At 48.5% G+C, this 24901-nt stretch overlaps 1 protein-coding gene across 2 annotated transcripts in view; it reads right to left on the bottom strand.

The window, feature by feature from the left end:
- Positions 1 to 1323: 1323 nt before the first annotated feature.
- Positions 1324 to 24901, bottom strand: part of LOC106568375 (G protein-coupled receptor kinase 3) — a 90129-nt gene continuing 66551 nt past the window's right edge. The window contains exons 11-21 of one of the 2 annotated variants that reach the window (XM_045692215.2): positions 22907 to 23037; positions 22193 to 22287; positions 21989 to 22096; positions 17422 to 17488; positions 10495 to 10595; positions 9909 to 9975; positions 9579 to 9674; positions 7398 to 7560; positions 6794 to 6930; positions 5155 to 5268; positions 1324 to 5058 (exon numbers count right to left, since the gene is read on the bottom strand). In XM_045692215.2, coding sequence (XP_045548171.1) covers positions 4897 to 5058; positions 5155 to 5268; positions 6794 to 6930; positions 7398 to 7560; positions 9579 to 9674; positions 9909 to 9975; positions 10495 to 10595; positions 17422 to 17488; positions 21989 to 22096; positions 22193 to 22287; positions 22907 to 23037 — 1241 coding nt within the window. In that variant the 3' untranslated portion in view covers positions 1324 to 4896. Of the gene's footprint in view, positions 5059 to 5154; positions 5269 to 6793; positions 6931 to 7397; positions 7561 to 8247; positions 9482 to 9524; positions 9675 to 9908; positions 9976 to 10494; positions 10596 to 17421; positions 17489 to 21988; positions 22097 to 22192; positions 22288 to 22906; positions 23038 to 24901 lie in introns of those variants that run through there. The other variant, XM_082955674.1, reaches the window with a different exon arrangement.

Genomic DNA, 24901 nt, shown 5'->3' with positions numbered 1-24901 from the left:
TGGATGTATATCAAGGCCTACTTTCAAACTCAGTGCCTCTTTGCTTGACATCATGGGAAAATCAAAAGAAATCAGTCAAGACCTCAGAAAAAAAATGGTAGACCTTCACAAGTCTGGTTCATCCTGGGAGCAATTTCCAAACGCCTGAAGGTACCACGTTCATCTGTACAAACAATAGTACGCAAGTATAAACACCATGGGACCACGCAGCCGTCATACCGCTCAGGAAGGAGACGCGTTCTGTCTCCTAAAGCTTAACGTACTTTGGCGTGAAAAGTGCAAATCAATCCCAGAACAACAGCAAAGGACCTTGTGATGCTGGATGAAACTGGTACAAAAGTATCTATATCCACAGTAAAACTAGTCCTATATCAACATAACCTGAAAGGTCGCTCAACAAGGAAGAAGCCACTGCTCCAAAACCGCCATAAAAAAGCCAGACTACGGTTTTCAACCGCACATGGGGACAAAGATTGTACTTTTTGGAGAAATGTCCTCTGGTCTGATGAAACAAAAACAGAACTGTTTGGCCATAATGACCATCGTTTGGAGGAAAAACGGGGAGGCTTGCAAGCCGAACACCCCCATCCCAACCGTGAAGCACAGGGGTGGCAGCATCATGTTGTAGAGGTGCTTTGCTGCAGGAGGGACTGGTGCACTTCACAAAATAGATGTCTTCATGAGGATGGAAAATTGTGTGGATATATTGAAGCAACATCAAGACATCAGTCAGGAAGTTAAAGCTTGGTCGCAAATGGGTCTTCCAAATGGACAATGAAGCATACTTCCAAAGTTGTGGCAAAATGGCTTAAGGACAACAAAGTAAAGGTATTGGAGTGGCCATCACAAAGCCCTGACCTCAATCCCATAGAAAATGTGTGGGCAGAACTGAAAAAGTGTGTGAGCAAAGTGGCCTACAAACCTGACTCAGTTACACCAGCTCTGTCAGGAGAAATTGGCCAAAATTCACCCAATTTATTGTGGGAAGCTTGTGGAAGGCTACCTGAAACATTTGACCCAAGTTAAACAATTTAAAGGCAATGCTACCAAATACTAATTGAGTGTATGTAAACTTCTGACCCACTGGGAATGTGATGAAACCAATAAAAGCTGAAATAAATCATTCTATTATTATTCTGACATTTCACATTCTTAAAATGGTGATCCTGACTGAACTAAAACAGGGAATGTTTACTAGGTTTGAATGTGAGGAATTGTGAAAAACTGAGTTTAAATGTATTTGGCTAAGGTGTATGTAAAGTTCCGACTTCAACTGTATGTAGTGTACTGTAGTGGCTCAACAAATCACACTTTAGACAAAGCAACACGAAAAAAAAATGTTTTTATTTATTTCTGAACTGTTTTATATAAGCAGTCCAACACATATGCTCTACCTGTCTTGGAAACAAAACAAAATTCATTCAAACAAAATAATTTTTAACAATTATTGAATAATATTATCAATAATAATGATCATTGTCGTCATAACTTCAATCGTAAGAGTAACCCAAAGCCAGTAGTATTTGTGTTTGTTTGTGGTACATGTAAAAGAGTGATGTGTGTGGACCAGTTTTCTACAGCGAGATGTCTGGTGTGAGCTCGCAAACAGGAGGCGCCATTTCCCCAAAACACAATAAATATGAAAGAGCAAGAGTCCGGTATTCAAACAAAAATAATCATCTGGTAACTCGCAGGTTCAATAGCTAAAGTCTTTATGTGCAAGATCCGAGCCAATGTCTTCACCACAAACAGATTGATATACATCAAAATCCCAACCCTCCCCAGCCCATCTGAACATAAATCTACATCGTTAATCTTTTTAAATAATCCTACAGCTTTTGTCATTTCATATACACATATATTCATATATATACTTGAATTTGTTAGTTTTTATCCTTATTTATATGCCATCCTTTTTCATTATCTAGTGCGTGTGTGTGTGTGGGTTTGTTTGACAAAAACATCTCCACTAAATAAACATACTGACAAGCGATTGAATGCAGCACGCACACACACACACCAACTGAACCCATTACAAACAAGCCGTGTGTGTGACAGGTGAAGGTGCCAAAAGCCAGATTCACTCCATGCTAGGACAAACACAGACACCTCTGCTCCCCAGCACCTTTAAAAGACACATTCCTCAGATTCAGGGGTTGAGTGAGTGTGTGGCCAAAGGCTGGTGCTGTGAGGGGGGTCAAAGTTGAGAGAGGAGAATTCTCATTGGTCCAGAACAGTCAGCCAAACAGCAACAGGTATTTGGCACATTGAACATCAAGTAAGTAACACAATGGCTTAAAAAAGGTGCTACAAAGTCGTTTCAACAAAAACTAAACCCATTCATTTGGTTTAAAAACAATTAAAAGACACCATGAAAGGTGACAGGTATCTCTAAAACAACATCACTTCCCCCTGGCTTGTAAAGGCTATTAAGAATACCCCCCAGCCCCACATGCAGGTCACAGCTGAGGAAATGCATGGTTATAACAGACAAGGAACATTGTACTGCATGAAAAAACAAAACCCTGAAATTACAATTGAGTGAACAAATTGTTTCACCTCTTCCCCCTCTCTCTTTTTTAAAACATCTCCCAGCTGTGCGTTCATGTCATTCAGTTAAACATGTCATGACTCCAGCCTGCAGCACAACTGGTTCTAAAACTGTGAAACATAAAGCTGCATTCTGGGTCACAATCAGAAATCATTTAAAGGAAAGTTCAAACCAGCCTGACGTGAGTCAACAACCTAACACCTCTCTCTCTCTGCACTGACGTCCCTATTCAGCCATTCCTGTGTCTGTCTGTGTGTCTGCATGTGTCTGTGTGTAAATCTGCGTGTGTGTGTGTGTAAAATCTACATCTGGATGGCTGCAAGACTATGGCATACACACAAATTAGGACTGCCCTGATAGAATCACACAGCACAGTATTTGGCCCTCAGAGGTTCACAGATGCACACACACACACAGTCCCACTGAGGTATGCACACTGCCAGATGCACACACAGTCCCACTGAGGTATGCACACTGCCAGATGTACACACAGTCCCACTGAGGTATGCACACTGCCAGATGCACACACAGTCCCACTGAGGTATGCACACTGCCAGATGCACACACAGTCCCACTGAGGTATGCACATTGCCAGATGCACACACAGTCCCACTGAGGTATGCACATTGCCAGATGCACACACACACACAGTCCCACTGAGGTATGCACACTGCCAGGTGATTGAAAGCTGTCAGCCCCCCCATAGAGAAGAGGACAGACAGACATGTATTGTAGAGTAGTACTGTTTTATACAGGAGATACAGAGAAAGACTTGGGCTATATACACATACTGTGGCCCATAAAGACCGCTAGTCAGTCAGTAGATCCCTCCATCTCTGTCGGTTTGACGGTGTGTCCTTCATACACACCATCCCCTGTTCCTATAGTTACGAGTACAAGCGTTCCCCGGTCTCCATGGTTACCAGCAGCTGTACAGGAGCCAGTCGGGGAAGTTTGTCCATTGTCACAAGAGTTCCGTGCCAGTGAGATCTGTATCCGGGGGCGATGCCTGCTTTCAAACGGGTCCTCAGGTGACTCAAGTAAATATTGACGTTGGCACTTTATGCACTTCAGTGATGGAGGGAGGGAGGACACGAACAAAGGGTAAAAGTCTCTTCCAAATTCAAAGCAGCTTTCTTCCTCTCCTTTTTCATTCTCTGTTGAAGGAATGCAACCTGCTTCCACATCTATGGCCCCACACACAGAAACACACAGGGACAATAGCACACACACACACACACACACATACAGCAACACACAGGGACAATAGCACACACACACACAGCAACACACAGGGACAATAGCACACACACACAAACAGCAACACACAGGGACAATAGCATACACACACACACACACACACACACACACCACACACACACACACACACAGCAACACACAGGGACAATAGCATACACACACACACACACACACACCACACACACACACAGGGACAATAGCATACACACACGCGCACACACAGGGACAATAGCATACACACGCACACAGGGACAATAGCATACACACACACAGAAACACACAGGGACAATAGCACACACACACACACACACACAGCAACACACAGGGACAATAACGTACACACACACACACACACAACACACACACACACACACACACACACACACACACACACACACACAGCTCATTGCCATTCTCTTGGTATGTCCCAGCAGGTCTTTGCTCCAGTTCTCCTTCTGCTTTTCTCTCCTCCGCGTCATCTCTCCTCCCCTCCGTATGAGCCCGCAGGAGAGGAATGTCATTGGTCCAGCACCCTCTCTCCAAGCGATGCCATTGGTCCAGATCTTCACCTCCTGTTTTAGGTCCCGCCCCTCCACTACAGTCAGACAATCCTGTGGAGAGTGGCTGGCAGGTGTGTGGCTCAGGTCCAGTCTCAAGACGAGGCTGGGGAATGAGTGATGAGGGAGACGTAGAGAAAAGGAGAAGAGGGTCCTAGTCTTCAGTCTCCTACTCCAGGGCTGCTTTCTGCTGCTCTGCCAGGTTGACTGGGTGGAATGCCAGTCCATTGGGGTGAGTGTGTGGTGTGCCATCACTGAGAAGGGTCGACCCCCAGGCTACAGTGCGAGACGGAGGGGAAAAAACACTCTGGCTCTCTTTAGGTACATGCACATCTCTTTCCCTTCATCAATGCATGGTCCCATGGTACGCTTTGGCTTTCAGAGGAGAGAGGCTGGCGGCTTGGTCCATACACAGTCCAGGGCGAGAGTGTGGGGGTGTTACTGTATGTGTGTGTGTGTGTCTAGGGCTGGGGGGGGCGGGGTCATAGGGGATGTAAGATGTGGAGTGTGTGTGTGCAGGTGTGTGGCCTACAGGCCGTTGCTGTTGTGGTGTGTGAGGGGAGGTTTGGAGAGCTCCACTCCCCCAGCCCGTCCCTTCCCGATGACCTTAGGGGCTCGACGCAGCAGCTTCTGGGCCTCAGTGAACGCCTCGGTCAGCTCCTTCTTCCACTGGACAAACTCTGGGTCACTCTGCACACAGGAAACACACATATTACACACCTCCCACTTCACTAACTTACACAATCATTTCTAGAGAGAGAGACCGTGAAACAGGAAGAGACGTACCTCACACTGCAGGACAAACTGCTTCCCTCCTTTGATGCGCAGCAGGATGCACTTCCTGTCTTTAATCTGCGTCTCCTCCACCGTCACAATCTGCTCCATCGTCAGCAGGTTTTGCTGCGGAACATACACCAACCAATCACAAATTCACTTCGGGGAGGAGAGGAATCAATCACAGACAAGCTGGGTATGAGATGAACCAATCAAAATGGAGCTATAGAGGAGAGGGCTCTTTGGAACTGAGCTGCAGAATAAGGACACTCCTCTAAACTCTGAACACTCCAATCCATGTACAGGGCCACTGCAGGAGGAGAGGAAGAGAGGAGGGTGGGCCAGCAGTGGTCAAACTTCCCTTTCTCTCTTATACAGAATGTTTTTATCCAGGCCTACAGAATGTTAATGTTTTAATCCAGGCCTACAGAATGTTTTTAATGTTTTAATCCAGGCCTACAGAATGTTTTAAATCCAGGCCTACAGAATGTTTTAAATCCAGGCTACAGAATCTTTTAATGTTTCTATCCAGGCCTACAGAATGTTAATGTTTTAATCCAGGCCTACAGAATGTTTTAAATTCAGGCCTACAGAATGTTTTTAATCCAGGCCTACAGAATGTTTTTAATGTTTTAATCCAGGCCTACAGAATGTTTTTAATGTTTTAATCCAGGCCTACAGAATGTTTTTAATGTTTTAATCCAGGCCTACAGAATGTTTTTAATGTTTTAATCCAGGCCTACAGAATGTTTTAATGTTATAATCCAGGCCTACAGAATGTTTTAATGTTATAATCCAGGCCTACAGAATGTTTTAATGTTATAATCCAGGCCTACAGAATGTTTTAATGTTATAATCCAGGCCTACAGAATCTTTTAATGTTTCTATCCAGGCCTACAGAATGTTTTTATCCAGGCCTACAGAATGTTTTTATCCAGGTCTACAGAATGTTTTAATCCAGGCCTACAGAATCTTTTAATCCAGGCCTACAGAATAATTTAATGTTTTAATCCAGGTCTACAGAATCTTTTAATCCAGGCCTACAGAATCTTTTAATCCAGGCCTACAGAATCTTTTAATCCAGGCCTACAGAATAATTTAATGTTTTAATCCAGGCCAACAGAATGTTTTAAATCCAGGCCAACAGAATGTTTTAAATCCAGGCCTACAGAATGTTTTAAATCCAGGCCTACAGAATGTTTTTAATCCAGGCTACAGAATCTTTTAATCCAGGCCTACAGAATGGAGCGAGGACAGACAACCTTCATGCACTGGCAGACAGATGAACAATGACAAAGAATACACACACCCATCACACCACACCCATCACACACGCCACACCACACCACACCCATCACACACGCCATACCACACCCATCACACACCACACCACACACACATCACACACACCACACCCTTCACACACCACACACGCCACACCCATCACACACCACACCACACCCATCACACACCACACCCATCACACCACACCCATCACCCACCACACCACACACCCATCACACACCCATGAAAGCACATGCTTGTAAGTGGAAACAGACAGACGACCACATACGTGAAGAACAGAAGAAGCACACCAACTGAAACGCACAGTAAAAGGGGATTGGGTAAAGTAGAGGTGTGGGTTGCTCACCCGTGACTCCCCCTCTCCCCTCCACTCCACTCGGTTGGGGAACAGGTAGAAGTATCGGCGCTGCCACTGCGTCAGGAAGGGGTTCCCCAGCTTCAACATGTAGCCGTGCATTATACAGTCCTTCCCCAGGGCATAGTCTGAAACACAATAAATACACCATTACCACAATACAAACACACATGGAATGAAAGCCAGCGTCAGCAGGTACAAGGAAAAGCTTACCCACATGATGTGTGTGAGGTAGGGCTGCACAATGATAAAACACAGTGTTCCACAGTACCTACTGTCTTACAAGAGTTTTGTTACAACACAAGTCATATCATCAATACAAAAATATTGCAATATGACATTCAGTCCATATCGTGCATCTCTAGTGTGTGTGTGGAGACGTGCGTTGTGTGTGGAGACGTGTGTGTGTGGAGACGTGCGTCGTGTGTGTGGAGACGTGCGTCGTGTGTGTGTGTGTGGAGACGTGCGTCGTGTGTGTGTGTGTGGAGACGTGCGTCGTGTGTGTGTGTGTGGAGACGTGCGTCGTGTGTGTGTGTGTGGAGACGTGCGTCGTGTGTGTGTGTGTGGAGACGTGCGTCGTGTCTGTCCTCCTTACCCTCCTCGTGGCCCAGCTGTTTGTTCTTGGCCCTCTTGCGGGCCTCGTTCTTGTCCGTGTCAGAGTTGACCGCCTCGTACACCGTCTCAGCCACCTCCTGCTGCCAGCGCTCTGAGATGACCAGGGGGAAGTTCTTATACAACTCCTGGTCACTGTCCAACAACTGGAGAGAGGGAGAGAGGTGAAAGTAAAGAGAAAGAGAGGTGAAAGGGGAAAAAAACAGTTAGAGAGGTGAAAGGGGAGAAAAAGAGGGAGAGAGGTGAAAGGGGAGAGGAAGAGGGAGAGAGGTGAAAGGGGAGAGGAAGAGGGAGAGAGGTGAAAGGGGAGAGGAAGAGGGAGAGAGGTGAAAGGGGAGAGGAAGAGGAAGAGAGGTGAAAGGGGAGAGGAAGAGGGAGAGAGGTGAAAGGGGAGAGGAAGAGGGAGAGAGGTGAAAGGGGAGAGGAAGAGGGAGAGAGGTGAAAGGGGAGAAAAAAGGGAGAGAGGTGAAAGGGGAGAGGAAGAGGGAGAGAGGTGAAAGGGGAGAGGAAGAGGGAGAGAGGTGAAAGGGGAGAGGAAGAGGGAGAGAGGTGAAAGGGGAGAGGAAGAGGGAGAGAGGTGAAAGGGGAGAGGAAGAGAGGTGAAAGGGGAGAAAAAAGGGAGAGAGGTGAAAGGGGAGAAAAAGAGGGAGAGAGGTGAAAGGGGAGAGGAAGAGGGAGAGAGGTGAAAGGGGAGAAAAAGAGGGAGAGAGGTGAAAGGGGAGAGGAAGAGGGAGAGAGGTGAAAGGGGAGAGGAAGAGGGAGAGAGGTGAAAGGGGAGAGGAAGAGGGAGAGAGGTGAAAGGGGAGAGGAAGAGGGAGAGAGGTAGGGGAAGAGGGAGAGAGGTGAAAGGGGAGAGGAAGAGGGAGAGAGGTGAAAGGGGAGAGGAAGAGGGAGAGAGGTGAAAGGGGAGAGGAAGAGGGAGAGAGGTGAAAGGGGAGAGGAAGAGGAAGAGAGGTGAAAGGGGAGAGGAAGAGGGAGAGAGGTGAAAGGGGAGAGGAAGAGGGAGAGAGGTGAAAGGGGAGAAAAAAGGGAGAGAGGTGAAAGGGGAGAAAAAGAGGGAGAGAGGTGAAAGGGGAGAGGAAGAGGGAGAGAGGTGAAAGGGGAGAAAAAGAGGGAGAGAGGTGAAAGGGGAGAGGAAGAGGGAGAGAGGTGAAAGGGGAGAGGAAGAGGGAGAGAGGTGAAAGGGGAGAGGAAGAGGGAGAGAGGTGAAAGGGGAGAGGAAGAGGGAGAGAGGTGAAAGGGGAGAGGAAGAGGGAGAGAGGTGAAAGGGGAGAGGAAGAGGAAGAGAGGTGAAAGGGGAGAAAAAGAGGGAGAGGTGAAAGGGGAGAGAATGAGGGGCAGAGAGAGAGAAGGTTAAGTGAAGTCATGCCTGAGATAACCACCAGTCCTTGTGAGATCTGCTAAGCTGTGCAGCACCACTGTAATTAAGGCAACCTGGAACGCCCCCAACGTTCCTAATACTGTTGTGTAATGTTAAACCTCTGTTGGAAGGACTTTCTCTCTCAACACTGATAGTCACGTTACACCTCAGCCTCCGTGTGTGTGTGAGCGTGAGCATGTGTGTGTGAGCATGTGGAGCATGTGTGTGAGCATGTGTGTATGTGCGTGTGTGAGCGTGTGAGCATGTGTGTGAGCATGTGCGTGTGTGAGCATGTGTGCATGTGTGTGTGAGCATGTGTGCATGTGTGTGTGAGCATGTGTGTGTGCATGTGTGTGTGGGCGTTGCAGTATGATGTAGGTATGATCCTGTATATCAGGATTACCGGTTTAGCAGTTATATAATGCTGTGGATTTGACCTTGATGCCCTGGGTGGTTTCATGAGATAAGGGTAGTGTGTGTTGGAGCTTTACCTTGATGCCCTGGGTGGTTTCATGAGATAAGGGTAGTGTGTGTTGGAGCTTTACCTTGATGCCCTGGGTGGTTTCATGAGATAAGGGTAGTGTGTGTTGGAGCTTTACCTTGATGCCCTGGGTGGTTTCATGAGATAAGGGTAGTGTGTGTTGGAGCTTTACCTTGATGCCCTGGGTGGTTTCATGAGATAAGGGTAGTGTGTGTTGGAGCTTTACCTTGATGCCCTTGAGATAAGGGTAGTGTGTGTTGGAGCTTTACCTTGATGCCCTGGGTGGTTTCATGAGATAAGGGTAGTGTGTGTTGGAGCTTTACCTTGATGCCCTTGGTGTCCTCCTCATCAAAGGAACCAATGTCAAAAGCATCTGCTGCATTTACCTCTCCTCTAGGAGGGATGAGAGGCGGAGAATACTGGAGGAGAGGAGAGAGGGAGGGGGAGGAGAAGGAAGAGGGGGGAGAGAAAGGGGAGAAGTATTACAGAAGAAAAAAAAAGAGGGTGAGTGAACAAAACAACTACTACATTCCTACAGCAGAGGAGTAACCATGGCAACAGATGGAGAGAAAGAGAACAGGGACGACTGTCCAGACTGGGAGGCTTTATAACGAACCTGGTCACCTGATTCAACACACACACACACGCCTTACCTTCTGGAGATACACTTGCTGCCAGTCAATGCCTTTGAAGAACAGATGCTCCTTCACCTCTGGGGCCCTGTGTGTGTGTGTGTGGTGTGTGTGTGTGGTGTGTGTGTGTGTGTGTGTGTGTGTGTGTGTGTGTGTGTGTGTGGGGGGGGGGGGGGGGGGGGGGGGGGGGGATGGAGAGAAAGGGAGCGAGAGAGAAAAAGCCAGGTCATTCTCACATTGGAACAGTTCCATGTCCTAACAGCAGGTGGCAGTATTTCCAACAGAACCAAACTCCAAATTCAAACTGTGCTCTACAAACTAGGTTACGGACTATTATAATTTATAGGCCTTTTATAGTATTCACACTTTGCCTTATACCCGCCACAAGGTTGGACAGAGAACCAATGGAAATGTTCAATCATGTTGCTCAGGACAGGTGCATGGTAACTATTGGTGCATTAAAAAACAAATGTCTAGCCCAGAACAGTTAAATACTGTTTATGGAGTATGCAGTCCAAGGTTGAAGTTTCTTAAAACCTAACATTAACATCAATGATTGTAAAACGATGTCAGGTGTTTGGGTGTGTGTGGTTGTGCGCGCGTGTACCCTCGTCCCAGGCAGCCCAGTCTTTTCACCACGTCTCTCTGCAGCAGACCGTCCAATAGACCCTTCAGCTCTACAGAGAACGAGTCTGGCAACTCCACGTTCTACGGAGAGGAGAGAGAGAGAAAGAGGAGGAGATTAGTCTCATTTCCTGCTTTAATAAGATAAAATACTGACTTGATTTATCATGACAATAAAGTTTATTCAATATGTATTGAAAATTGAGAGGGAAGAAGAGGATGTGAAATCCATCATTCCTTGTTCTAGTATGTCCACAGTCCTCCTCCATAACACTCTCATTCCAAGCCCTCTAACTTTGGTGATCATTTATCTAATAAAACCATTCAATCAGAATTCCTAACAGGGATTATATAGATTACTCAGATTAAGTGGCTGGATTAAAACCTAATCTGATTTAATCTCGATTGACAATACTTTCCTTGTTTAGCCCCTCCTAACAGAGGGGTGTTCTCTCTGCTCTGATACTCCATAGTCTTCTACAGTAGACATACTCTAGTCAAGACCAGGGGTGACCAACCCTCTTCAAGGAGAACTACCACATGTGCAGGTTTTGGTTCCAGCCCTGCTCTAACACCTGATCCAGCTAATCGTGGTCCCGAGGAGTAGCTGCAACAAAACCCTGCGGGAGGGTAGCTTCTCAAGAGGGTTTGGCACGGCTGGTCTAGGCCTCCCCTCGTAGTCTATGCTAGGGGACACACCCTCTAGGACTTTCTTTCTCCCCAATTTCATGGTATCTAATTAGTAGTTAATCCCATCGCTGCACTACCGTACGGACTCGGGAGAGGCGAAGGTCGAGAGCTGTGCGTCCTTCGAAACACAACCCAGCCAAGCTTCTTGGCACAATGCTCGCTTAACCCGGAAGCCAGCCGCACCAATGTGTCAGAGGAAACACCGTACACCTGGCGACCGTGTCAGCGTGCATTGCGCCCAGCCTGCGACGGGATCCCTGCCGGCCAAACCCTCCCCTAACCCGGACGACGCTGGACTAATTGTGCGCCACCCCGTTCGCGGCCGGCTGCGACAGAGCCTGGACTCGAGCCAGGATCTCTAGTGGCACAGCTAGTACTGCGATGTAGTGCCTTAGACCACTGCACCACTCAGGACGCTCCCTCTATGGTGTAATCTGATGCTGTTTGTAGCAGGCAGAGAGAGGGATGCAAATTCACCCTCTTTCCTGCCAGAACCTCTTCTGAATTCTCCCTCCCCTGCCTCTCTCTGATTCCCTGGTCATTATGATACAGACTTGGCAGGAGGAGTTTTCAACAACTGTGAAGATGATATCTCCAGGATATGTAATGCTTTGGGGGTGTGTGTGCGATTTTGCTTCAGTGTATTGAAGGATAAATCCTTATTATGCGTGTACAGGGCCTTCAGAAAGTATTCACATCCCTAGACTTTATACATGTTGGTGTGTTACAATCTGAATTCAAAATGGATTAAACAGATGTTTTGTCACTAGCCTACACACAATACCCCATAATGTCAGTGGATTATTTTCTTTTCCAAATGAATAAAAAATGTCAAGTTGAAATGTCTTGAGTGAATGTATTCAAACCCTTTGTTATGGCAAGCCTAACTACGTTTAGGAGTAGAAATAATAAGTCCCATAATAAGTTGCATGGACAATAATAGTGTTTAACATGAATTTTGAATGACTCCCTCATCTCTGTATCCCACACATACAATTATCTGTAAGGTCGAGCAGTGAATTTAAAACAGACTCAACCACAAAGACCAGGGAGGTTTTCCAATGCCTCTAAAGAAGGGCACCTATTGATACATTTAAGTCATTTACATTTAAGTCATTTAGCAGACGCTCTTATCCAGAGCGACTTACAAATTGGTGCATTCACCTTAAATATCCAGTGGAACAACCACTTTACAATAGTGCATCTAAATCTTTTAAGGGGGGGGTTAGAAGGATTACTTTATCCTATCCCAGGTATTCCTTGAAGAGGTGGGGTTTCAGGTGTCTCCGGAAGGTGGTGATTGACTCCGCTGTCCTGGCATCGTGAGGGAGCTTGTTCCACCATTGGGGTGCCAGAGCAGCGAACAGTTTTGACTGGGCTGAGCGGGAACTGTGCTTCCTCAGAGGTAGGGAGGCGAGCAGGCCAGAGGTGGATGAACGGAGTGCCCTAGTTTGGGTGTAGGGCCTGATCAGAGCCTGAAGGTACGGAGGTGCCGTTCCCCTCACAGCTCCGTAGGCAAGCACCATGGTCTTGTAGCGGATGCGAGCTTCGACTGGAAGCCAGTGGAGAGAGCGGAGGAGCGGGGTGACGTGAGAGAACTTGGGAAGGTTGAACACCAGACGGGCTGCGGCTGGTAGATAAACAAAATAAAAAAGCTGACATTGAACATCCCTTTGAGCATGGTGAAGTTATTAATTACACTTTGGATGGTGTATCAATACACCCAGTCCCTACAAAGATACAGGTGTCCTTCCTGAATCAGTTGCTGCGAGGCCAATGGTGACTGTAAAACATTTACACAGTTTAATGGCTGTGATAGGAGATAACTGAGGATGGATCAACAACATTGTAGTTACTCCACAATACTAACCTAAATGACAGAGTGAAAAGGAAGCCTGTACGGAATAAAAAATATTCCAAAAAGGCACTAAAGTACCCACCCTTCTTGAACTAACACTCATACTTTACTGTTTTGGTTCATGTATTGAGGAAAAATGTAATTACTATTACTATGACTGTGATATGTGGTTGTCCTGCCTAGCGATCATAAGATGCACTAACTAAAGTCCTTCTGGAGAACAGTCTGCTAAATTACTACAATGTCAAAGTAATACTGCAAAAAATGTGGCAAAGCAATTCACTTTTAGTCCTGAATACAAAGTGTTACGTTCGGGTCAAATCCAATACACCACCACATTACTGAGTACCACTCTCCATATTTTCAAGCATAGTGGTGGCTGCATCAGTACGGATCAGTTTCTGGCGCCGACAGAGATGGCCGCCTCGCTTCGCGTTCCTAGGAAACTATGCAGCATTTTTTTTTTTTTATGTGTTATTTCTTACATTGTTACCCCTCTTAGGTTTTATTACATACAGTCGGGAGGAACTATTGGATATAAGAGCAACGTCAACTCACCAACATTACGACCAGGAATACGACTTTCCCGAAGCGGATCCTCCGTTTGGTCCACCACCCAGGACAATGGATCGGATCCCAGCCGGTGACCCAAAACAACGACGCCGTAGAAGGGGCAGACGGAGCGGTCTTCTGGTCAGGCTCCGTAGACGGGCACATCGCGCACCGCTCCCGATCATACTACTCGCCAATGTCCAGTCTCTTGACAACAAGGTAGACGAAATCCGAGCAAGGGTTGCCTTCCAGAGAGACATCAGAGACTAACGTTCTTTGTTTCACGGAAACGTGGCTCACTCGAGACATGCTATCGGAGTGGGTACAGCCAGCTGGTTTCTTCACGCATCGCGCCGACAGAAACAAGCATCTCTCTGGTAAGAAGAAGGGTGGGGGTGTATGCCTTCTGATTAACGAGACGTGGTGTGATCATAACAACATACAGGAACTCAAGTCCTTTTGTTCACCTGACTTAGAATTCCTCACAATCAAATGCCGACCACATTATCTACCAAGAGAATTCACTTCAATCATAATCACAGTCGTGTATATTCCCCCCCAAGCAGACACATCGACGGCCCTGAAAGAACTTCATTTGACTCTATGTAAACTGGAAACCACATATCCTGAGGCTGCATTTATTGTTGCTGGGGATTTTAACAGGCTAATCTGAAAACAAGGCTAATCTGAAAACAAGGCTAATCTGAAAACAAGGCTGATCTGAAAACAAGGCTAATCTGAAAACAAGGCTCCCTAAATTCTATCAGCATATCGATTGCACAACCCGGGCTGGTAAAACCCTGGATCATCGTCATTCTGACTTTTGTGACACATATAAGGCCCGCCCCCACCCTCCTTCCGGAAAAGCTGACCACGACTCCATTTTGTTGCTCCCAGCCTATAGACAGAGACTAAAACAGGAAGCTCCCGCCCTCAGGTCTGTTCAACGCTGGTCCGACCAATCGGATTCCACGCGTCAAGATTGATTCGATCACGTGGACTGGGATATGTTCCACATAACAACGAACAACAACATTGATGAATACGCTGATTCGGTGAGCGAGAATATTAGCAAGTGCATCAGTGATGTTGTACCCACAGCGTCTATTAAAACCGCTTTTAATCAGGGCGAGGTGACCGGAAACATGACCGAATACAAACAGTGTAGCTATTCCGTCTGCAAGGCAATCAAACAAGCTAAGCGTCAGTATAGAGACAAAGTGGAGTCGTAATTCAACGGCTCAGACACGAGAGGTATGTGGCAGGGTCTACAGTCAATCACGGATTACAAAATAAAAACCAGCCCCGTCGCGGACCACGATGTCTTGCTCCCAGACAGACTAAACAACTGCTTTGCTCGCTTTGAGGACAATACAGTGCCACTGACACGGCCCGCTACCAAAACCTGCAGGCTCTCCTTCACAGGTGGCCAACGTGAGTAAAACATTTAAACGTGTTAACCCTCGCAAGGCTGCAGGCCCAGACGGCATCCCCGGCCGCGTTCTCAGAGCATGCGCAGAACAGCTGGCTGGTGTGTTTACGGACATATTCAATCAATCCTTATCCCTGTCTGCTGTTCCCACATGCTTCAAGATGACCACCATTGCTTTCTTGGGAACAGGAACAAAGGTAACTGAGCTAAATGACTACCGGCCTGTAGCACTCACTTCGTCATCATGAAGTGCTTTGAGAGACTAGTCAAGGACCATATCACCTCCGCCCTACCGGACACCCTAGACCCACTCCAACTTGCTTACCGCCCGAATAGGTCCACTGACGACGCAATCACCATCACACTGCACACTGCCCTAACCATCTGGAAAAGAGGAATACCTGTAAGAATGCTGTTCATTGACTACAGCTCAGCATTTAACACCACAGTACCCTCCAAACGCGTCATTAAGCTGGGTCTCGACCCCACCCTGTGCAACTGGGTCCTGGACTTCCTGACGGGCCGCCCCCAGGTGGTGAGGGTAGGTAACAACATCTCCACCCCGCTGATCCTCAACACTGGGGCCCCACAAGGGTGCGTTCTCAGCCCCCTACTGTACTCCCTGTTCACCCATGACTGCGTGGCCATGCACGCCTCCAACTCAATCATCAAGTTTGCAGACGACACAACAGTGGTAGGCTTGATTACCAACAACGACGAGATGGTCTACAGGGAGGAGGTGAGGGCCCTCGGAGTGTGGTGTCAGGAAAATATCCTCACACTCAATGTCAACAAAACAAAGGAGATGATCGTGGACTTCAGGAAACAGCCTCAGGAGGCTGAAGAAATTTGGCTTGTCACCGAAAACACTCACAAACTTTTACAGATGCACAATCGAGAGCATCCTGTCGGGCCGTATCACCGCCTGGTACGGCAGCTCCTCCGCCCACAACCGTAAGGCTCTCCAGAGGGTAGTGAGGTCTGCACAACGCATCACCGGGGGATAACTACCTGCCCTCCAGGACACCTACACCACCCGATGTCACAGGAAGGCCAAAAAGATCATCAAGGACAACAACCACCCGAGCCACAGCCTGTTCACCCCGCTATCATCCAGAAGGCGAGGTCAGTACAGGTGCATCAAAGCTGGGACCGAGAGACTGAAAAACAGCTTCTATCTCAAGGCCATCAGACTGGTAAACAGCCATCACTAACATTGAGTGGCTGCTGCCAACATAGAGACTCAATCTCTAGCCACTTTAATAATTAGATGTAATAAATATATTACTAGTCACTTAAACAATGCCACTTTACACAATGTTTACATACCCTACATTACTAATCTCGTATGTATATACTGTACTCTATACCATCTACTGCATCTTGCCTATGCCGTTCGGCCATCGCTCATTCATATATTTTTATGTACATATTCGTATTCATTCCTACACTTCTGTGTAAAAGGTAGTTGTTGTGAAATTGTTAGGTTAGATTACTTGTTAGATATTACTACATGGTCGGAACTAGAAGCACAAGCATTTCGCTACACTCGCATTAACATCTGCTAACCATGTGTATGTGACCAATAAAATTTGATTTGATAATGTTACGGGTATGTTTGTAATCAGTAAGGTCTGGGGAGTTTATCAGGATAAAATAAGAAATGGAACGTCGCTAAGCACAGACAAGGTCCTAGAGGAAATCCTGGTTTAGTCTGCTTTCCACCAGACACTGGGAAAAGTATTCACCTTTCAGCAGGACAATAACCTAAAACACAAGGGCAAATCTACACTGGAGTTGCTTACCAAGAAGACAGTGAATGTTCCTGAGTGGCCGAGTTATAGTTTTGACTTAAATCTACTTGAACATCTATGGCAAGACCTGAAAATGGTTATCTAACGATGTTCACCAACCAATTTGACAGAGCTTGAAGGATTTAGAAAAAAATACTTGGGGAAATGTTGCACAATCCAGGTGTGGACAGCTCTTAGATGTACCCAGAGACTCACAGATGTAATCGCTGCCAAAGGTGCTACAAAGTACTCACTCAGGGATGTGAATACTTATGTAAATGAGATATTTCTGTATTTCATGGTAAATAAATTGGCAAACATTTAAAAAAAAATATATATATTTAATCCATTTTGAATTCAGTCTGTAACAACATGTGGAATAAATCAAGGGGTATGAATAATTCTGTTCTGTGTCAACATGGACTAACCACATGCTGTGTGTTTTAGTGCGCATAAGGACATCTCAATGAGTGTGTGTGCGCTTCAGTGCACGTAAAAACATGTGTGTGCACACTGTAGTGTACACAAAGATCTATCATAGTGTGTGTGTGTGTGTGTGTGCACGTGCGCATAAGGAGGCCTTACCATAGTGAGCGTCATCCGGTCAATCTCATGTTTGTCTTTGGTCTTGTGCTGTCTGAAGGGACTGTGCCTAGAGAGAGAAAACAGAGAAGGCTGTTAGTGTTACTGTAGTGGAAGGAGTGAAGGAGTGTGGGAAACGGTGAAACAGTGAACCAAGTCATGTGAGTGATGTCACATTGACAAGCTAGTCCTCAGCAGATCGCATGTATATCAATTTAATTCAATTCATTTCATTTCAATTCAAGGGGCTTTGTTGGCATGGGAAACATGTGTTAGCATTGCCAAAGCAAGTGAAGTAGATAATATACAAAAGTAAAATAAACAATAAAAATGAACAGTAAACATTACAAAATAATAAAGACATTACAAATGTCATATTATGTATATATATACAGTGTTGTAACAATGTACAAATGGTTAAAGTACAAAAGGGAAAATAAATAAACATAAACATGGGTTGTATTTACAATGGTGTTTGTTCTTCACTAGTTTCCCTTTTCTTGTGGCAACAGGTCACACGTCTTTCTGCTGTGATGCACTCTGTAGTATTTCACGCAGTAGATATGGGAGTTTATCAAAATTGGGTTTGTTTTTGAATTCTTTGTGGATCTGTGTAATCTGAGGAAAATATGTGTCTCTAATAGGGTTATACATCGGGCAGGAAGTTAGGAAGTGCAGCTCAGTTTCCAACTCATTTTGTGGGCAGTGTGCACATAGCCTGTCTTCTCTTGAGAACCAGGTCTGCCTACGGTGGCCTTTCTCAATAGCAAGGCTATGGTCACTGAGTCTGTACATAGTCAAAGCTTTCCTTAAGTTTGGGTCAGTCACAGTGTTCAGGTATTCTGCCACTGTGTGCTCTCTGTTTAGGGCCAAATAGCATTCTAGTTGCCTCTGTATTTTTGTTAATTCTTTCCAATGTGTCAAGTAATTATCTTTTTGTTTTCTCATGATTTGGTTGGGTCTAATTGTGTTGCTGTCCTGGGGCTCTGTGGGGTGTGTTTGTGTTTGTGAACAGAGCCCCAGGACCAGCTTGCTTAGGGGACTCTTCTCCAGGTTCATCTCTCTGTAGGTAATGGCTTTGTTATGGAAGGTTTGGGAATCGCTTCCTTTTAGGCGGTTGTAGAATTTAACGGCTCTTTTCTGGATTTTGATAATTAGTGGGTATCGGTCTAATTCTGCTCTGCATGCATTATTTGGTGTTCTACGTTGTGCACAGAGGATATTTTTGCAGAATTCTGCATGCAGAGTCTCAATTTGGTGTTTGTCCCATTTTGTGAATTCTTGGTTGGTGAGCGGACCCCAGACCTCACAACCATAAAGGGCAATGGGTTCTATAACTGAATCAAGTATTTTTAGCCAGATCCTAATTGGTATGTCGAATTTTATGTTCCTTTTGATGGCGTAAAGGCCCTTCTTGCCTTGTTTCTCAGATCATTCACAGCTTTGTGGAGGTTACCTGTGGTGCTGATGTTTAGGCCGAGGTATGTATAGTTTTTTGTGTGCTCTAGGGCAACGGTATCTAGATGGAATTTGTATTTGTGGTCCTGGGAACTGGACCTTTTTTGGAACACCATTATTTTTGGTCTTACTGAGATTTACTGTCAGGGCCCGGGTCTGGCAGAATCTGTGCAGAATATCTAGGTACTGCTGTTGGCCCTCCTTGGTTGGTATCTCTCTCTCGTCTTTGAAGTGTTCAAACACACTGACACACACCCTCCCTCCCCCTCTTTCTCAGTCCCTCACTTCACACCATACCTAGCAATCGTTACGGGCCCCTAAACCCAGCTGCCTGCCTGCCTCTGAAGTGTGACCTACTGAGCCCAGACCACTGGCATTTACACAATCCACATCAAACACACAGAGAGATGTGCAACCACTGCATAACAGCAGAACCTGAGACAGAGCTGCATTTCCTGACAAAATGTAAAAAATATAGAACAATTAGAGAGTGTCATTTCCCCAAATTTGTAACCGTTATTCAAGGCAGAGAGAGCGCGCGCCACAGAGCGAGAGAGAGCGCGCGCCACAGAGCGAGAGAGAGCGCGCGCCACAGAGCGAGAGAGAGCGCGCGCCACAGAGCGAGAGAGAGCGCGCGCCACAGAGCGAGAGAGAGCGCGCGCCACAGAGCGAGAGAGAGCGCGCGCCACAGAGCGAGAGAGAGCGCGCCACAGAGCGAGAGAGAGCGCGCCACAGAGCGAGAGAGAGCGCGCCACAGAGCGAGAGAGAGCGCGCCACAGAGCGAGAGAGAGCGCGCCACAGAGCGAGAGAGAGCGCGCCACAGAGCGAGAGAGAGCGAGCGCGCACGCGCCACAGAGCGAGAGAGAGCGAGCGAGCGCGCCACAGAGCGAGAGAGAGCGCGCCACAGAGCGAGAGAGAGCGCGCCACAGAGCGAGAGAGAGCGCGCCACAGAGCGAGAGAGAGCGCGCCACAGAGCGACGAGAGCGCGCCACAGAGCGAGAGAGCGCGCCACAGAGCGAGAGAGCGCGCCACAGAGCGAGAGAGGCGCGCCACAGAGCGAGGAGAGCGCGCCACAGAGCGAGAGAGCGCGCCACAGAGCGAGAGAGAGCGCGCCACAGAGCGAGAGAGAGCGAGCGCGCACGCGCCACAGAGCGAGAGAGAGCGAGCGCGCACGCGCCACAGAGCGAGAGAGAGCGCGCCACAGAGCGAGAGAGAGCGAGCGCGCACGCGCCACAGAGCGAGAGAGAGCGAGCGAGCGCGCCACAGAGCGAGAGAGAGCGCGCCACAGAGCGAGAGAGAGCGCGCCACAGAGCGAGAGAGAGCGCGCCACAGAGCGAGAGAGAGCGAGCGCGCACGCGCCACAGAGCGAGAGAGCGAGCGAGCGCGCCACAGAGCGAGAGAGAGCGCGCCCGCGCCACAGAGCGAGAGAGTGCGCCCGCGCCACAGAGCGAGAGAGAGCGCGCCCTAGCCACAGAGCGAGAGAGAGCGCGCCCGCGCCACAGAGCGAGAGAGAGCGCGCCCGCGCCACAGAGCGAGAGAGAGCGCGCCCGCGCCACAGAGCGCGCCCGCGCCACAGAGCGAGAGAGCGCACGCGTGCGCCACAGAGCGAGAGAGCGCACGCGTGCGCCACAGAGCGAGAGCGCGCCACAGAGCGAGAGAGAGCGCGCGCCACAGAGCGAGAGAGAGAGAGAGCGCGCCACAGAGCGAGAGAGCACGCCACAGAGCGAGAGAGCACGCCACAGAGCGAGAGAGCGCGCCACAGAGCGAGAGAGAGCGCGCCACAGAGCGAGAGAGAGCGAGCGCGCCACAGAGCGAGAGAGAGCGCGCCCGCGCCACAGAGCGAGCGCGCCCGCGCCACAGAGCGAGCGCGCCCGCGCCACAGAGCGAGAGAGAGCGCGGGCGTGCGCCACAGAGCGAGAGCGCGCCACAGAGCGAGAGAGAGAGCGCGCCACAGAGCGAGAGAGAGCGAGCGCGCCACAGAGCGAGAGAGAGCGCGCCCGCGCCACAGAGCGAGCGCGCCCGCGCCACAGAGCGAGCGCGCCCGCGCCACAGAGCGAGAGAGAGCGCGGGCGTGCGCCACAGAGCGAGAGCGCGCCACAGAGCGAGAGAGAGAGCGCGCGCGCGCCACAGAGCGAGAGAGAGAGCGCGCGCGCCACAGAGCGAGAGAGAGCGCGCGCGCCACAGAGCGAGAGAGAGCGCGCGCGCCACAGAGCGAGAGAGAGAGCGCGCCACAGAGCGAGAGAGAGAGCGCGCCACAGAGCGAGAGAGACACAGAGCGAGAGAGAGCGCCACAGAGCGAGAGAGAGCGCGCGCGCCACAGAGCGAGAGAGAGCGCGCGCGCCAGAGCGAGAGAGAGCGCGCGCGCCACAGAGCGAGAGAGAGCGCGCGCGCCACAGAGCGAGAGAGAGAGCGCGCCACAGAGCGAGAGAGAGCGCGCCACGGCGGGGGCGCGCGCGCCACAGAGCGAGAGAGAGAGCGCGCCACAGAGCGAGAGAGAGCGCGCGCGCCACAGAGCGAGAGAGAGCGCGCGCGCCACAGAGCGAGAGAGAGCGCGCGCGCCACAGAGCGAGAGAGAGAGCGCGCCACAGAGCGAGAGCGCGCCACAGAGCGAGAGAGAGAGCGCGCCACAGAGCGAGAGAGCGCCACGAGCGAGAGAGCGCCGCGCGAGCGAGAGGCGAGAGAGCGCGCCACAGAGCGAGAGAGCGCGCCACAGAGCGAGAGAGAGACACAGAGCGAGAGAGAGAGCGAGAGAGAGCGTGACAGAGCGAGAGAGAGAGCGAGAGAGAGAGCGTGACAGAGCGAGAGAGAGGGAGAGAGAGAGAGAGGAGACAATCAAGGCTGGATGGAGGGATCACGGGAGGAGAGAGATTAAGGGAGAGAAATTAGAGTGATATGAGGGGATTCAGCAGACTGACCAACAGAGAGAGAGACTGAGGGATGAAGAAAGTGATTGATTATCATGTGGTAGTGGGTGGAGAGAGAGATGGAGTGAGAGAAAGAATGATAGAGGGAATGTAGTGATGAAAGGATAAAGAGAGGTGGAGGAATAGAGGCGGGTTGGAGAGACAAGAGAGGGATAGAGGTGTGTGTGTGTGTGTGTGTGTGTTCTTACCCTCTGAGCAGTTTGAAGAGCATGCAGCCCAGGGAGAACCAGTCAGCACTGCTGTCGTACGCTGTCCCCTTCTGAAGCACCTCTGGGGCCATGTATCCATGGGTACCACTGTCACACACCAGGGGACCGTTAGCATCAGACACACACCCATGGTCAGGATCCTCACAACACAACAGGGGCACGGTTGTAGGGCTGCATACTTACACGCTGGCGTGAGGTTTCTTCTTGGAGAAGTCACAGGCCAGACCCAGGTCTGAGATACGCACATGACCATGCTCATCCAATAGGATGTTAGCAGGCTGAGAGAGAGAAGGGGCGGGTATACAGGAAGAGGTTATTGACATTGATAACAACGTAGGAAACAACCAATAACTTTAGAAGAACTGGGCTGTGACATGAAGACAGCGAGAGTTAGACTAGAGGTCAACAAATGTAATATCTTCCATTAGTGGGCCAGCCAGCACACCATAGCAGAACCTCTGTTTCTAACTTGATCAACGGACATGAAAACATTTGAATTTAGAGTGGCATCTCTCCCTTTACAGGAAGTATACTGCTTATCTTCAGCCATTTGACCCAGCTGATAACACACACAAACTCTTCTGTCCCAAAACGGCCTGTGCACGTTATATTTCCTAAGAAGCCTTCCCATGAGAAATGTGTTTATTACTAGTAATAAAGCTGCTCTCTGATTCTGCAGACTGTAATAACGAGAGAGAGAGAGAGAGAGAGAGAGAGAGAGAGAGAGAGAGAGAGAGAGAGAGAGAGAGAGAGAGAGAGAGAGAGAGAGAGAGAGAGAGAGAGAGAGAGTGATATATATATATATATATATATATATACAGGGACACAGGAGTCAGGTCTCTAGACAGAACAACTAGAAAGAGGGGAGGTGAGTAAAAGGTGTAAGGAGAGTCCTACCTTGAGGTCTCTGTAGACGACGAAGCGGTTGTGCATGTGTTCTAGTCCCAGGATGATCTCTGCTGCGTAGAAACGCATCTCCTTCTCACTGAACACACCGTGCTGAGACAGGTGGTAGTGTAGGTCCCCTCCTACACACACAGTTAATACACGTCACTGACTGTAACCGTAACCTCCTACACACACAGTTAATACACGTCACTGACTGTAACCGTCCCTTCACACACACACAGTTAATACACGTCACTGACTGTAACCGTCCCTCCTACACACACAGTTAATACACGTCACTGACTGTAACCGTCCCTTCACACACACAGTTAATACACGTCACTGACTGTAACCGTCCCCTCCTACACACACACAGTTAATACACGTCACTGACTGTAACCGTCCCCTCCTACACACACAGTTAATACACGTCACTGACTGTAACCGTCCCTCGTACACACACAGTTAATACACGTCACTGACTGTAACCGTAACCTCCTACACACACAGTTAATACACGTCACTGACTGTAACCGTCCCTTCACACACACAGTTAATACACGTCACTGACTGTAACCGTCCCTTCACACACACAGTTAATACACGTCACTGACTGTAACCGTCCCCTCCTACACACACAGTTAATACACGTCACTGACTGTAACCGTCCCTTCACACACACAGTTAATACACGTCACTGACTGTAACCGTCCCTCGTACACACACAGTTAATACACGTCACTGACTGTAACCGTCCCCTCCTACACACACACAGTTAATACACGTCACTGACTGTAACCGTCCCCTCCTACACACACACAGTTAATACACGTCACTGACTGTAACCGTCCCTCCTACACACACACAGTTAATACACGTCACTGACTGTAACCGTCCCCTCCTACACACACACAGTTAATACACGTCACTGACTGTAACCGTCCCCTCCTACACACACACAGTTAATACACGTCACTGACTGTAACCGTCCCCTCCTACACACACAGTTAATACACGTCACTGACTGTAACCGTCCCTCCTACACACACAGTTAATACACGTCACTGACTGTAACCGTCCCTTCACACAGACACAGTTAATACACGTCACTGACTGTAACCGTCCCTCCTACACACACAGTTAATACACGTCACTGACTGTAACCGTCCCTCCTACACACACACAGTTAATACACGTCACTGACTGTAACCGTCCCCTCCTACACACACACAGTTAATACACGTCACTGACTGTAACCGTCCCTTCACACACACAGTTAATACACGTCACTGACTGTAACCGTCCCTCCTACACACACACAGTTAATACACGTCACTGACTGTAACCGTCCCTTCACACACACAGTTAATACACGTCACTGACTGTAACCGTCCCTCCTACACACACACAGATAATACATGTCACTGACTGTAACCGTAACCTCCTACACACACAGTGAATACACGTCACTGACTGTAACCGTCCCTCCTACACACACACAGTTAATACACGTCACTGACTGTAACCGTCCCTTCACACACACAGTTAATACACGTCACTGACTGTAACCGTAACCTCCTACACACACAGTTAATACACGTCACTGACTGTAACCGTAACCTCCTACACACACAGTTAATACACGTCACTGACTGTAACCGTCCCTTCACACACACACAGTTAATACACGTCACTGACTGTAACCGTCCCTTCACACACACAGTTAATACACGTCACTGACTGTAACCGTCCCTTCACACACACAGTTAATACACGTCACTGACTGTAACCGTCCCCTCCTACACACACAGTTAATACATGTCACTGACTGTAACCGTCCCTCCTACACACACAGTTAATACACGTCACTGACTGTAACCGTCCCTTCACACACACACAGTTAATACACGTCACTGACTGTAACCGTCCCTTCACACACACACACAGTTAATACAAGTCACTGACTGTAACCGTCCCTCCTACACACACAGTTAATACACGTCA

The sequence above is a fragment of the Salmo salar genome, chromosome 01, assembly GCF_965601325.2.
Source record: "Salmo salar chromosome 01, fSalSal1, whole genome shotgun sequence".
NCBI classification, from domain to species: Eukaryota; Metazoa; Chordata; class Actinopteri; order Salmoniformes; family Salmonidae; genus Salmo; species Salmo salar.
The sequence above is the reverse complement of the archived record's forward strand: the minus strand, read 5'-3'. Positions and strand labels throughout refer to the sequence as shown.